The 14,554-nt window shown below is 51.4% G+C and overlaps 6 protein-coding genes across 6 annotated transcripts; 3 read left to right on the top strand and 3 right to left on the bottom strand.

Moving 5' to 3' along the window:
* Positions 1-3,080: 3,080 nt before the first annotated feature.
* On the top strand, positions 3,081-3,464 carry N7510_007034 (uncharacterized protein; the record flags this gene model as incomplete). The annotated part of the gene is made up of 1 exon (XM_056978959.1): positions 3,081-3,464. The coding sequence occupies one exon, from the start codon at positions 3,081-3,083 to the stop codon at positions 3,462-3,464; it is 384 nt and encodes a 127-aa protein (XP_056832002.1).
* An 871-nt stretch (positions 3,465-4,335) lies between these two features.
* On the bottom strand, positions 4,336-5,645 carry ecm33 (GPI-anchored protein Ecm33; the record flags this gene model as incomplete). Its single annotated transcript, XM_056978958.1, has 3 exons — positions 4,336-4,639; positions 4,697-5,531; positions 5,585-5,645. 3 exons carry the CDS (start codon positions 5,643-5,645, stop codon positions 4,336-4,338), a joined length of 1,200 nt encoding a protein of 399 aa, XP_056832001.1.
* A 2,791-nt stretch (positions 5,646-8,436) lies between these two features.
* Positions 8,437-9,655, top strand: alkA (DNA-3-methyladenine glycosylase II; the record flags this gene model as incomplete). The annotated part of the gene is made up of 3 exons (XM_056978957.1): positions 8,437-9,407; positions 9,465-9,587; positions 9,640-9,655. Coding segments are annotated over 3 exons (1,110 nt in total), but the record flags the coding sequence as incomplete, so codon positions are not given.
* Positions 9,656-10,045: 390 nt separating this feature from the next.
* N7510_007031 (ubiquinol--cytochrome-c reductase subunit 7) lies at positions 10,046-10,779 on the bottom strand (the record flags this gene model as incomplete). Its single annotated transcript, XM_056978956.1, has 4 exons — positions 10,046-10,135; positions 10,255-10,332; positions 10,376-10,484; positions 10,664-10,779. 4 exons carry the CDS (start codon positions 10,777-10,779, stop codon positions 10,046-10,048), a joined length of 393 nt encoding a protein of 130 aa, XP_056831999.1.
* Positions 10,780-11,361: 582 nt separating this feature from the next.
* On the top strand, positions 11,362-12,672 carry N7510_007030 (uncharacterized protein; the record flags this gene model as incomplete). The annotated part of the gene is made up of 2 exons (XM_056978955.1): positions 11,362-11,839; positions 11,888-12,672. 2 exons carry the CDS (start codon positions 11,362-11,364, stop codon positions 12,670-12,672), a joined length of 1,263 nt encoding a protein of 420 aa, XP_056831998.1.
* Positions 12,673-14,184: 1,512 nt separating this feature from the next.
* N7510_007029 (uncharacterized protein) lies at positions 14,185-14,385 on the bottom strand (the record flags this gene model as incomplete). Its single annotated transcript, XM_056978954.1, has 1 exon — positions 14,185-14,385. One exon carries the CDS (start codon positions 14,383-14,385, stop codon positions 14,185-14,187), a length of 201 nt encoding a protein of 66 aa, XP_056831997.1.
* Positions 14,386-14,554: the final 169 nt, after the last annotated feature.

The raw sequence follows: 14,554 nt of genomic DNA, 5'->3' as shown, positions 1-14,554 counted from the left end.
GGCCCCTCCTCTGAGACAAGCGAGGAGGCTACGATCAATATTGACACTATCCCGTATAGTCTGACACGACGGACGCCGCAGAATTGACGAGCAATTGTCATCGACAGAGCTCAGACAAATTACCGACGTTAAGTAAACAGCGGGCGAGAAATTGGCGAGATGATCAGTGTGACGGCCGGGGGCAACCGTCGATTTGGGACAGCCTGGGAACCCAGCGACCAGGATACGACTGCTGTCAGTGATCGAATCACAGCGATCCGAGTGATTTGGAATTGGCTTGACACACAGACGTTTATGGGGTCCGATTTCGTATCGAGGCCCCTGATTTGTCGCGAGGGCTAAACAATAGTTCCTTAGCCCTAAGAGCAGCACGTTCCCACTCCTGACGCCACGGCAGGATCTGCTTCACGACGAATCTTCTGGAGAGCGTCAATCTTTTCCTAATTATGCGTCTTGGGTGTGGGTCTCTGGCAGCCTAGGTGACGGCGGGAATCAGAGCTGTCATATTCTGTCCGGCGCTAGGGTTCCCACGTTCTTCTACGGCCGCTCTCCGTCGGGCTCTCCTCCCCCCGGAGGCTGGGTCATTTTCAACCAAAAAAAAATTGGGGAGTTCGAAACTTTTACTAGTGCGAGATTCCTCAATTGTTTGTTGTTTGCCCCTCTATACATGTCTACTTGCATCCGACTTGCGGCTCTCCAAAGTTTCCGCGGCTGCGCCTAGGACCTGTTTGCTGGAGGCTTGCAGCTCCGGGAGGGGGCCACCCAGGCACGAACCATTCGAGCTCACATCTTCCGCCGTTCCCCGGACCCTCCCTGCTGGCCATTTCGAGTGACGTGCGTCTGGATCTGCCAGGGTATGTACTCTGGTTGTGCCGATGGAAACCTTAGAGATCACAGGGCCAACCCGATCGGCCAGGCAGGTTGGAATCGTCCGATTGCGAATTTCTCACCTCGCGCAGCATCTATCCAGACCTGTGCGGCTCTAGCAAGGGTTTCTTTTCTGGGAGTCGTGAACTACTAACAGTGGCCCCGTCCCGTAGGAGCAAGAACCCGTCTGGCCTTTCATTTTCATGTGTGGGATCGCCTACCTACGACATGTCAAGTTCCGCAGCCAAACACGCCATGGCGGGGCATTACGAACTGCCCCGATCTGAGATCGCATTCCTTCTCTCTGTCTCGTGTGCCCCTCCTTGTCGATGGCCTAGATCTGCGGGCCTAGGTGGCTCAAAAGTACCACCGGTTCATGCGAGCTGCAAGATCAGTTCTTCTTTCTTGGAACCACCACAAAAGATACTTCCGCTACCGCACCTAGTGGAGTAGTGTCTGCCATGTAGAGCACTAAATTATGTCTGGTGCGATCGTTTTCTTCACTATGCTGGATCTACCTCGCCTTTTTCCGGTTTTGATGGAGACAGCAGCAGAGACTACTGTACATGTTGTGTATCCCCCTCTTGCTCCATACCACCCCTCCTTATGGCAAGTGCGAATGCATGCTCATTAGGGTCAATAATCCAATTCAAGAGACAGGTGCAAAGGAGGTGGCCATAAATCAATTGGTCGCCATGCTCCGGTCAACACGTTAGAGAAACAAATAATTGGCAACGCCACATGTGAACTGGCCGCAAGGGCCGAATCTACCATTAGAGCCTGTCAACCTTGTCTGAGCACCGATCACACATTACATTATTTTTTAAACTAAATGTTACTAAGAAAAGCACGCTGTTCCTGCGCCATCGGAGCACGCGGGAATGGTTCTGATCAATTTTCCGAGAGGGAATGTGGCCACCACACCACGCAATACATGCAACGCAGCTGCAAGGACGCAACAGATAGCACGCTGAGACTATCCATCAGGTTGCAGCTCGTTCTGGGCGAACCTCGCCACGCTTACTGTGCCCGCACCGCATCTGACACGTCTTGCTCTTCCCCCTTCCCCGGCGCGAGATCCAGGGCTCATGGGCCATGGACGGGCTTCTGTTCCTACATGGTGCCGTGCGATCTATGATCTCTCTTCTTCGTCGAGGTGTCTGTATCAGGAGCAGGTCCCAATTACCTGGATCCCGAGTTGCCTGCAATGCAAGGCGGATGTATCGTGGCGGGCCAGACCTGTGCGGTTCATTCAGGTACCCTCCCTCAGATATGCAGTCGAGAAGATCGCCTTGGGACTATTGAGTCTTCCAGGCTGCCGTCTTCTATCTAGAGAAGGCAATTAATTATCATCACTAAGAATAGACATAATCAGCTACATACCATGTACGCACCTGGGCAAGATAAGAACACAGATAGCCCTACCTCGGTAGCCAGCCCTACGTACGAACGCACAATTAGAAGGAAAGAAAAAACTCCCAAATTCACCGCACATCACACCTCCTCCATACTCGTAGAAAGAAAGCAGATCTCACCTCAAACCCCACAAATCGTCAAACCTTGGAACAAAGTCCCGGGTTCCCGTTCATCATCTCAACAGAAACCCCATCCCGATGTCCCCGCTCCCTCCCTAACGCCGATGACGAGCACATTGTTCGCCCCGATGGCACTAGCAGGGAGTGTATCGCCTGCAGTATCCAATGAGGAGTCCCTCGGTGCTGTTCGGTTCGCCAGGTCTCTAGTTAACTTTGCTGACTACTTAGTTAGGCCGCGGGGAAAGGTTCCGGAAAGACACAGCACACACACCCATACACCACACACACAGAGAGGTGGCTTTCCATGCCATGTTCTGTTTCAGGGTTTGGTTTCATTAGGTATAGTGCATACACGAGTTTCTCTCGTCGATTAGAACCCCGCGTGGATGGATCGGACGAACTTTGTTCTCGTCGAGTCGGCGATCTACCTCGATCTGCCCCGTGAGGACAAAGTACGATATGTATCAAGTGACTAACTATGAGATCATGTCGATGAGAGAAGGCATGGCATTGGACATTATTGTCAAGAACATTTGCCTTTGTCCAACAAGCAGTCCTTTCCTTTCTCTGCTGCAAGATAAGATCAGATCGCCTCAATAGCCCTCCAGAGCCCCAGCTTCAATAAAAAATCAACGAAGTCCATCTTAGCGCCGTGATTGGCCCAGAGCATCACACACTATGCGTGTCTATCGAAAGTCTCCCCAGCCTCGCAAGGGCGCCCCACTATTGATGATCGCGCCCCCGAACTGGTGTTCCCTCGAATCGGAATCTTTCACCCTTCCCCAGCCTAGCCGAGGTTCGACGAGTCATCTTTTGGAGGGCTGCTCGTTCTGGGTTCTGTATGCCTGGAGTTGGTGGAAATCTGCAATGGAATCATGGATAGGCTTGCACAAACACAGCACCCCGTGCAGCATATCCCAACTACAGTACGTACACTATGTACGGTCCCAGCTGAAGGACCAGGATTATAAAGGGTCCAGACTCGATATGTATCTCTACACCGCGCACCCAAACCCTAAAGAAGGTAATCGTCGAGACCAACCAGCCTCGTCTCAGATCTAGAATAGGGCATGTAGAACAAATGATCTCTCGATCTGATCTCTATGTATTGGATCAAAAACAGTAATAGTAGTAGTAATAGTAATAATAATAATAATAATAATAATAGGGCGGCCCAGCGACTAAAAAGCGCGCATCTCGGGTCTGCACACAATATTCTGGAAAATATATGTCTCATTGCGATCATTCCACCACCGATGGCGCCATAGATTCAATTTAGATATTCATACAAGAGATCTATACGGCCGTGTAGAGCTAATCGACATTCTCGGAATTTTTCTTCTTCGTTCCGCTCTAGTTAGCTTATCATGATGTGTTGGCACATCGATCGATCGGGAGCACGGGGAGTTATGGTAGGCTATGTCACTTTGCGGGAGAGATGTTGGATCGATTTCGTTCCCTGTCGAGGGGAGTGGGCTGAACTGCCGTTTCTTCCTTTCAGAAATCCATGAACAGTTGAGCTAACAAAGAAGCCATTGAAGACCAGTGGTACTCCGAGAATCAGCCACTCCAGTCCTCAATGGGGAGGATAGGCCGTTGACTTGGCTGGAACTACTTTACTGGACTACAAGGACATGTACAAGGGGGAACGAATACATTGAGCGCGAGGGCACTCCAAAACACGTATCGAGGTAATAAGGACAATGGATAAAAGAAAAGAAACAAACACCTTCCCGATGAACGGCGACAGGGAGGGGAAGTGTCTCCCGAGGACAAAATCCAAGTGCTGAATTTTCCTCACAAAAGACCGAATTATTATCATAAGAACTGCAGAGTAGGAACGACGAATCAAGGAAGCGTTTGCTTGGTAAACAATTCTACATCCCCCAGAAGACCACATCTCTCTTTCTCCCCTACGCATCACTCAGCCTCTTTAGAAGAGCTGGGCAAGAGCGTAGAAGGCAGCAGCAACAACACCAACGGTAGGCATGTCGACGCCGTTGGCGACAGCAATACCGGAGGTGGTCGTGCTCGCTGCGCTACCGCTGGTAGTGGAGGAGGAGGTACCGGACACTCCCGAACGAGTCTTAGGGTCCGAAATGGACCCCTTGCAGGTATACGGGCCGTGGATCGAAAGCGCCTTGATACCCTTGAAGAAATCGCAGTCGGAATTGATATCACCAGTGCTCTCGACGTGGAAGGCACCCTCAACATCGTTAAGCTTCGGGATTTTGATCCTACACACATGCGGGTTAGGGACACTATCCTCAAAACGGAAGGCAACAAATACTTACGAGCCGAAGTCACCGCTGAAGTCAATGGCGCCAGTAACCTTCTGCAGGGCGGGGAAGCTGATGTTCTTCAGGGGATCAGACTTGGTGATTTCAAAACCGCCATCAACCTCCTTCAGAAGGGGCATGCTGATGTTGCTGAGCTGGGTGTTGTTGAAGAAGGTCAGGTCACCAACGGTGGTCAGGTTGGGAGCGGAGAACGAGTCGAACTGGCAGTTCCAGAGGCCAAGAGCGTTGGAGAGCGACTTAAGCGAAGGCATGGAGAGGGTCTGGACGGAACGGAAGGTCATGTTGGTGCCTGAGCTCAGGTTGGGGAACTCAATCTGGAGACCGCCGTAGTTGTCCGAGAAGTCAATCTCATCGGTGGCGTTCATCAGGTTATTGATGTTGACGGACTTCAAGAAATTGTTGGCCTGGATTTCGAACTTGCCAACAGTCCTCAGGCTGATGCCGTCCAGGCTCTGCAACTTGGTGTTCTCAATGTGGACGCCGCCGGCCTTGGTCACGCCGGTATCAAATCCAAGCGATTGCAGCGAGGAGAGGGCGATAAAATTGATGTTGCCCAGGACGGTAGTCAACAACGGGAAGTTGAGAGCGGTCAGACCAACAACCTCGTTCAAGATGAAGTCGCCTCCGATCGCGCTGAGGCTGTCGCCGGACAGTGAGGCGAGATTGGGGCAGTTCTTGCAGGTGAGGCTACCGGTAATCTGCTGGATGCTGCTGAGGTCCAGGTTGCCCGAGAAGCTTTTGTCGATGGTGATGTCACCCTTGACGGTCTGGCAGCCGCTGGCGAGGGTGTCGGCATCGCTTTGAGTGGAGATGGTGGTGTCACCGCAAGCTGGGCGAGGTCAGTTTTCTGTTTGGTCAATTGCAGGGAGGGGAGACACTCACAAGAGGCGAAGACGACTTGAGTGACTGCCAGCGCAGACAGAAGGTACTTGGAGAAGGCCATGGTAGAAGCAACTCTGGTCGATTGGGTCAGTTGGTGTGTCCACGGAGGTTTGGGGGGTGAGTGTAGGTAGAGAGAAAAGGGGGTGAAGGGAGGGCGTACCGAGAGTGGGTGGTGAAGAGGAAACGACGGGAACGAATGAAGAAAAACGCTTCAGTGAAGGGGAAGCGGCCTGGTCGGGTAGGGAAAGAACGAATGAATGGATGGGGGGAGGAAGGAATAAGTGAAGGAGAGAAAGAGACAGGGACAGGACCGGGAACACAAGAAAGGAGGCGCGGCCGAATGTGGGCCTGTTTTTGTTGTTGTTATTTACGGTCACCACGGTATTTTATGTGTATGCGACATACACGTGTGGCATGCCCGCTTCCATGACTATAAGCATGAATGATCATAATCAATAAAGCCATTCAACTTCCCTAAACAAATCTGTGTACATTGTCTTCATAGCAATCACTGTTGACTGGTCAGTCGGGTGGCTGAGAAGATGATGCCACTGCATCCCGCAATAATATTGATGCCCGCTCAGGGGTTGGATCGACTGGCCATCAGAGCTACTAATGATCACAACAGGCCGGACTAACCAATCCACAGTGGATGCGTCTCACCTAAACGGCCAATCCATAACTCCGCTGGTGTCATCTGTACCTCGAGCAGTAACGAAGAAAGCCCTGTGCAGAAAAGGGCCATCCTTAGCTAACGGTTCAATACAATCCGCACCACTACTATTCGTCATCCCCTAACTCCTATAACTATCCTAGTCGCAAGGCAGGAAGCAAATGGTCGATCTAAATAAATGACCTGCAATCAAGCCTTTGGTGGACCCGCCCCCTGCCGCCATCGTCCATGGGGCCTCCCGGTATGTGAGGTCTCTCATTGGCACAATGGAAGGACTCGTCCGCCAGTTCTGGCAATCCGTGCAGGCTAAACTGTTAACGTGAAGCACTCAATGGTCCCTCACGGCAGGATGACTATTATGATACAATTATTATCAACTGAGCCTCTATACACATGCATATGTATGTATCCTTTCACATGATTGATTGACTATTGGCCCCCTTTTCTCTTACCCATTTTTTCTGACATACACTAGTTAGTGAATGGCCCATCCTAATGATACATAATTTAACTTGCGTTCCATGGAGGATCCTTTCTCGACCTCATACAGTAACGCGCTGGCCACGGTCCCTATCCCTGATCACTACGGAGGAAACTTCCACAAATCTTGTCCTGTCGACGTGTAATCCCGACTGTTGCTAGTCATCCAAGGCTAATTGCTGGAGGTCCTTGAGTTTCTTTCGTACAGAGTACCGTCAGGCTCTGGTAACGCGTAGTCATGAAATGTTTCAGATCGATGATGGGACGGAGCCGACTTGCGCCGTCACCTTGGCGGATTGCTCCACTTGACCAGAAATCATTGCTCCACTAGGCAGATCAAGGGAAGAAAATTTATATCCTTGGCGAGATCCATTGAACGTACTCTTATCAGAAAGTGTCGGGTTTTTTTCCTTGATAGCAGCGACGGACAGTGGTGAGGGATCGCCGTACCCTCCATCCCCTAGGCTACCACCCGTGCCTGCAGCGCCACCGAATGTAAGTTACCAAGGCATAATGCAATTAAATCCCAGAAGCCAAGTCCGGGCAAGTCCGTGCGGGATGGAACCTGTTTTACTGTTAATCGCATGGTCGGCTAGCCGTGGCATTCGACTGACATTCCGAGATCTGGCTGGGAAGGCAGAGCGTAAAAAATGTGTTTGGAGCAGTCGGCGTATCAGTTGAAAACGGTTTTCGTGGGAATGCGACACATTCTCCAGAACCCATGACCGATAAAAATAAAGCTCGCTTTTGGGTATTCTTGTTCAGACGGCGAATCTCTCTTTCTCTCTTTCTTTCTTTCTATTATTGTGCCACCTCAACTCAACTGGTCGTACAGGCAGGGGTTCCTGTCTAGAAGACCGCGATCAGCCTGGTCGATGGCTAGTTCTTACCCCACTCCTCCGTAAAAAAGGCTTCAAAAAAATCCTTGTTTCTGTCAGACATTGCTAGTGTCCTTTTCATTCCCAGTCTCCAATGCTGTCGTGGTGGGGCGCAATTGGTTGCTGTTGATTCAAACAAGTTGGCCAGTATACTTCGGGAACTCTCTCTACTTCATTAGTAGCTCAGTTTCCAACTTAAAAACCCGCTGGTATCACCGTTACCAGGTTGTAGACTTGTAAGGCCGGACTACCGTGGAACGAGTGTTTCTCGAAATAGAACCTTGGTACCACTAACGGGCGGAGCAGACAGGGCCAATCGCATGACATTCTCTCCTATCAACCAGGGCACAATGGCTATTTGTTGACTGAACAGGTTTGCTGTGGGATTTGCTGGATGGGGAAATGATCATTGCGATTTTTACTGGAAATGAAGATTTTTGTCCATTTGGGATGCCCTAGGATTTCTGGATATATATATCAGGATGGTGAGGGCTGTTTATGTATATTTTTTTGGTCGGTGGAGAGAAAGACCAATATATATCCGGTCGGAAATTTCGCCTTCTGCAGTCAACTATGATAATTTAGCTTCGCTTTGGGATAGAATTGCAATTATTTCGCTGCTGATGGTTAGAGATGGTCGAACAGTTGATCTCCGGATCTACGTGTCTGAGATCAAGCCCCATGCAGCGGCTCCACCAAACATGTTATACATACCCGGAGAGTCAAAATCGCAGAATGAATTATAACAATTAATGAATCATAACAATTGAATCTGAAATCCGTGTCATTCGATTTTATTATTCGTTTTTGAAGGCATAGTTCCGACACGAAGGTCCGCCAAGCACCGACACCGCCCTCAGCCCAACCCCGGATCTTCCGCCCATCCCTCGTATCAACCTTCACCCAGCCTCCAAAATGGCACTCAGACGGTCTACCCGAATAAGTACAATCCCCAGCATCCAGAATCCACCCGTGCTACACAGCACAGTACCCAGCAAAGTGTCAAGAGTGCAACACAGCGCCGTTTCCAAACCCCGCAAGCTCTCTACGAAGACCAAGAAACCAACTGTCAAGCCATCCACCACCTCCGACGCCTACTGGGCCCCAGAGTCCCCAGCTACACCATCCAAACCCCGAAATCTCACTCCGCCCCCCTCAACCGGCCCGTCGACCCTCACCGAACGAACGCAACCCTCCTCACCCCCCACGGCTCCTCCGTAACCGCCTACCCACAAGACGCTCAAGATGTGTCTCCCTCGAAGACCGGCCTTCCCCGACCCATCGCTACAACAGGAACGCTTCTCGAGAAAGCAATCGCTCACTTGATAGCCACCGACCCGCGCCTAAAACCCGTCATCGAGGCGCACCCATGCTCACTCTTCTCGCCTGCCGGTCTAGCGGAAGAGATCGACCCCTTCAACAGCCTGACGAGTAGTATCATCGGACAACAAGTCTCCGGCGCAGCGGCGAAGTCCATTCGGAACAAGTTCCTGGCTCTCTTCGACAGTCTGGGAGATCGCAGCTTCCCCACGCCCCAAGAAGTCGCGCGGTGCGAGATTGCCACGCTGCGCACGGCGGGCCTGTCTCAGCGCAAGGCGGAGTATATCCAGGGATTGGCGGAGAAATTTGCTGCTGGGGAGTTGAGCGCGCAGATGCTGGCGAGAGCGAGTGATGAGGAGCTAGTGGAGAAACTGACGGCGGTGCGTGGGCTCGGAAAGTGGTCTGTTGAGATGTTTGCTTGCTTTGCTTTGAAGCGGGTTGATGTGTTCTCGACCGGGGATCTGGGTGTCCAGTGAGTTATGGCCATATTTTGTACTTTCTGAAACAGCTACTTACTATTTATGTCCAGACGAGGCTGTGCGGCATTTGCGGGTCGCGATGTGAGCAAGCTCAAAGCCAAGGGTGGTGGCAAGTTCAAGTACATGTCCGAGAAGGAAATGTTGGAGCTGGCTGCCAAGTTTGCCCCATATCGGTAAGTTGTCTGTTTGGTTGCGGGGGATGCGATGTCTAACTTTGCTATGTAGGAGCCTGTTCATGTGGTGTATGTGGAAGATTGAAAACGTGGATGTGGCCGTTCTCACGACTTGAATGGACCGTTCTGGTATGATTGGTGAGATAGATGTTGGACTGAAGGCTGTAGTAAATTATTCTAAAGTATACGACCAAAGAGTATATTCCTGAAGAATAGGTTCATGTGGCCATCATGAAGGCCGGATGGCTGGTTTATCGCAATAATAGGACTATACGACCAGAAGAACCAGGAGGTGGGACGAAGAAATCGATTTGTACACTATCCGTACACACAGGTCATAATCACCCCCTCAGTATCGCAGAACAAAAGAAATCCAATGTCTATGTCACGCAGAACGCATCTGCCACCGTTGATGGTTTTCATATGTCGAGTCTCGCATTCCAGCAGACTGCACCGATTTATCGGCGAACAACAAGGGTGTCCAGGTCCTCGCGCTCCTTCGCCTCCTTCTCGATCTCGCGGATGATCGGGCTCAGGTACTCAACATCCTGTTTATGAATTATTAGTTTTATGCTTGATCAGACCGATTCCGCACGAAGTGACAAATCCGTGAAACCGGATTGGCCAATATAGGGATCCATGCGGCGAGGGCGGAAAATCAACTCACCTCCTCAGGCTTGGTCTGCTCGTTGGGGGGAGGAGGGTATGGGAGATGGAGCACTGCGATTGAATCGTTGGTTAGGTCCTGAGCGCAGATTTCAGTTCAGCGAGGACGAGGCGAGACGAACCTGGAAAGCGCGGCGGATACGGAAGACACGGTCGTAGGCCTCCTTGGGAGGCAGGCGCTTGATGGCGGTCTGGACAACGGGGGTCTCCTCGGGGATCAAGTCATCGTACCTGGCGACAGTCAGTCATCGTGGGTTTTCGAGGGAGATTCGCAGACAGGATCCGACAGGACCCGGGGACAGAAGTGACACAGCTGCGACCACGACGGAAAGTGACCATGGCCTGCCATTGAACACATGCCCCCCAGTCTTTGTATGAATGGGAGTGGGTTGAGGGGTTGGGAGTCGTACTTGAGGCCGAGTCTCCTGTAGCCGGCAGCGTCGGCGTACCACTGGGACAGCGGCATCATCCAGCGCTGGAGCCATGGGCGCTTGACAATGAAGTTGGTGAGGGACGGGGCGGACATGATGGATGCCAGGAAAGCCAATTGGCGTGGATGAGCACAGGGTTCAGGGAGGGCTGATAATCGTGAACGAACGCGAGATGACCCGATGTTGCGAGGTTGTGCAAAACGGGAGCTGGCCACTAGACCGGAAGCGGGAGGAACCACGTGACCGGGCGAGGCAGGCAGTGGGGAGAAACAAGAGAGGGAAGGAATGCCCGGAGAACTCCACCTCACCAACTCAACCGGTGTCTCTTCAACTTTCTCTTTGGGGTTCCCTGTGCTCACACCGAGATGGGCTGTGTTGACCCCGAAGCCCTGATCTGATTCTCTACCCCAACTAGGGGAGCTGTGCGAGCGAAACCCCGCCCAGGATCACAGCATCCTAAAGAAGCACACCGCACCGCTTCGGCAACCATCGGCTTCCTCTTAAAATCCCTGCTCACAACACTTCCTATCCGGCGGCACTCTTTTTTGCAGTCCTTCACTGTGACTCCTAACCTTACTCTATTTTCTGGGTTCCGGATCGAGCAGACCGCTATGCTCCGACCCCGGAACCATCGGTGATATCGGACAGACTAAGCCCTGTGAGCGCTGGCCCCCAAGATGCATTCTGAGGGCAGAGGTGCCCCGGCAGCTGCCAGCAGCTCCCCAGCTGCTTCGCCTCAGACGGGAAACAATGCTGTCTCGCCCACGCCTCACATGCCGGCTGCCGATGTCGATGCCCCGTCCTCCTCTTCCTTCATGACTCGCCTTGAAATTCTCTCCACTCGCATTCCCAACTTCTACATTGCTCCGGTCTGTGGAGCAAGCGCTGGTGTGGCTTCTGGGATTGTGACTTGTCCTCTGGATGTGATCAAGACCAAGTTGCAGGCCCAGGGTGGCTTTGCCCGACGGGGGGCGCAAGTTGAAGCCAAGACATTGTACCGGGGGATGCTGGGTACGGGACGGATAATCTGGCGGGAAGATGGAATTCGTGGTCTGTACCAGGGTCTCGGCCCTATGCTGCTGGGCTATCTTCCGACCTGGGCTGTCTACCTGGCCGTCTATGACCGGTCTCGCGAATATTTCTATGATCAGACAGGTATGTTCGTATTCTATTCTATGTGGAGCCTATACTGACCCTTATCAGGAAGCTGGTGGCTATCCCGAGGCTATGCATCAATCACAGCTGGCGCATGCTCAACCATCGTGACGAACCCCATCTGGGTCATCAAGACCCGTCTCATGTCGCAGAGTCTCAAGAAGAGCAACGAGGGCCTGCGTGCGCCATGGCAATATCAAAATACCTGGGACGCTGCCCGCAAGATGTACCAGATTGAAGGCTTTCGTTCGTTCTACTCTGGCTTGACACCCGCTCTCCTGGGGTTGACTCACGTGGCTATCCAATTTCCTCTTTACGAGTATTTGAAGATGGCTTTCACCGGCTATGGAATCGGCGAGCACCCAGATACAGGCAGTTCCCACTGGATCGGCATTTCATTCGCTACATTCCTAAGCAAGATCTGCGCCAGCACCATCACGTATCCCCATGAGGTTCTGCGAACCCGACTCCAGACACAGCAGCGCACCTCTCCTGCGACATCACCGGAGGAGATTGCGTTCCGAGGAGGCCTGCAACACCCGCATGACCGCAACCGTCTTCCGGGGTCCTTGGCCTCGTCTTCGGACGGCATGCGCAACCGCCCTCGCTACAGCGGTGTCGTCCGCACGTGCCAGACCATCTTGCACGAGGAGGGCTGGCGCGCATTCTACTCCGGGATCGGCACCAACCTGTTCCGGGCTGTCCCGGCTGCTATGACAACGATGCTCACCTACGAGTACCTGCGCAAAGTCATTCACAGCTTCCAGCATGAGGGCCAGATGAAGCTGCGGCTGGAAGAGGCGAAGTCTGCCGAAGCATCTGGCATGATTTAACACCGCCTCCCTCCAAGGCTAATCTGGCCACGTCTCTTTCAACTAACCTTGACACCTCAAATATTATTCTCTACTCCTCGACACCCTCCCATCAATCTCCCATCAACCTCCCATCAACCTCCCATCAACCTCCCATCAACCTCCCATCAACCTCGGACCGGCCTGTCAACCCGGATCTTTCCACAAATGTGCATAGAACAATGGGCAGCGAGTGGATCAGTTGCCTGCAATCAGTTTCGGATGGCTTTTTCCCCAAGCGCTTGCCTTGCCTCTCTGCATTCACAAAAGATCGTTTTCTTCTCTGCTTTTACTTTCGGCATAGATGGCAGTTCCTGTTCACACCTCCAGCCTTGACATGTGAAGATTCCCCGACCTGACCCAGTCAGTTACTTACTTGCACTCAGATCTGGCTGCTTCTTGTCAGTTTCTGCCCCTCTCACCTAACCAAATCCCCGTGCCCTTTTTATGAGCGTCTCTTTTTCCTCTTTACCCTTTTCTTTTGTGTCAAGTATCTACCGTATCTAACATCCGCGCATGGTTTTTGCATGTCAAGTGTACATACATACCATATTCCACCTGCCGTCAATATTAATGGCTTGTCCTGTTCATTTTTTCCTTTTTAACTCGCTCCATATCTTGTAAGACGACGCATGTTGCTAGGAGTTATATTAGTTCGGACCCACGAAGGGTGAATAATCACGTGATTGATTTTCCCATTTGATTTTCTTTTCTTCGCTTGGTCTTTCTCTTTTCTCTCTGGCACCCAACAACACTCAACCATTTTTGCAACCACTTTCAGTTTTCATGAAAAGTTCAGACCCTATTGTTGGCTCGTACTGGTGTTTCCTTCTTATGGGTACCACCAGCCTTGACATGCAAAATGTGGCAAGAATCCCAGATTGAATTTTCTGATCTGGCATTGACTGCATCGTGATGATTCCACACATCTCAACAAAATGCTCTTTCGCCCTCCTTCTAATATTATGCTACAATCCTGTGACTGACTGGCCTAATGTGCGCCAGTCTAGGGGTGAGCATTGACTGCTACTGACTACATCTACCTAGCCTTCCGTCATCCATCCCCCTTTCTCCTCCTGAACTGCACGACTAGCTCTAGACTACTTTCATCCTCCTTCGTTATCTATATGATGATTCCTTTCTTTGAATATTGACTTCTAGGCTGTCCCACACTTGGACGCCTGGACATGATCATTCATACACTGAAAATTCTGATTGATAATGAATGAAGATGGAAGTTTCTTTCCCTTTTCTATCTGGGAATTCTATAAATTAGTTCTCTATGAATGTTAGCATTGATCTTCTTCTGTCTCTTTTGTTCCTTGCAGCGTAGCTATGCATGGTAGTTCCTAATATAATGTTCAATCCCCTTAAACAAAACATCCTGACGCATGCACCTTAAAATGATATACATCAAAACCAGTGAAATGCAATCAAATAGAAAAATAATAATTGTACAGTGCCCAATAATAAAAACCACACAAATACCGTTAATTACTTCGGCCCCTTCCCCTCGTCCCCCTTCCCTGCCCGACTCTCCTCCAGAGCCCGCTGAACCCACGACTGCTCTTTCCCGGACCGGCCCGAAGGCGCCTGTTGTGACTGAGAGGGCAACACTGACAAATTCTGCGTCTGGGCCTCGCGCCGGGCACTTCGGATGGAACTGATGCAGTAGGAGCAGAGGAGGATGGCCATGGTGAAAGCTGCGATAGGGGCGTTGAGGGACTTTGTTGTGTGAGTGGTGAGTATTCAAATAGTTTCCGTGTTTTGTTTTTAAGAAGTGGGATTTGGGGATTGTGGGATTAGGCATATGTGCTGTAGTATAGAGGGTCGAGAGGGATATGGATGGATGGATGGATGGGTG

This window comes from Penicillium lagena (assembly GCF_028827675.1).
Source record: "Penicillium lagena strain IBT 129212 chromosome Unknown utg000005l_segment0_segment0, whole genome shotgun sequence".
NCBI lineage: Eukaryota > Fungi > Ascomycota > Eurotiomycetes > Eurotiales > Aspergillaceae > Penicillium > Penicillium lagena.
Note: the sequence above shows the minus strand (reverse complement) of the source record. Positions and strands in the feature narration are given on the sequence as shown.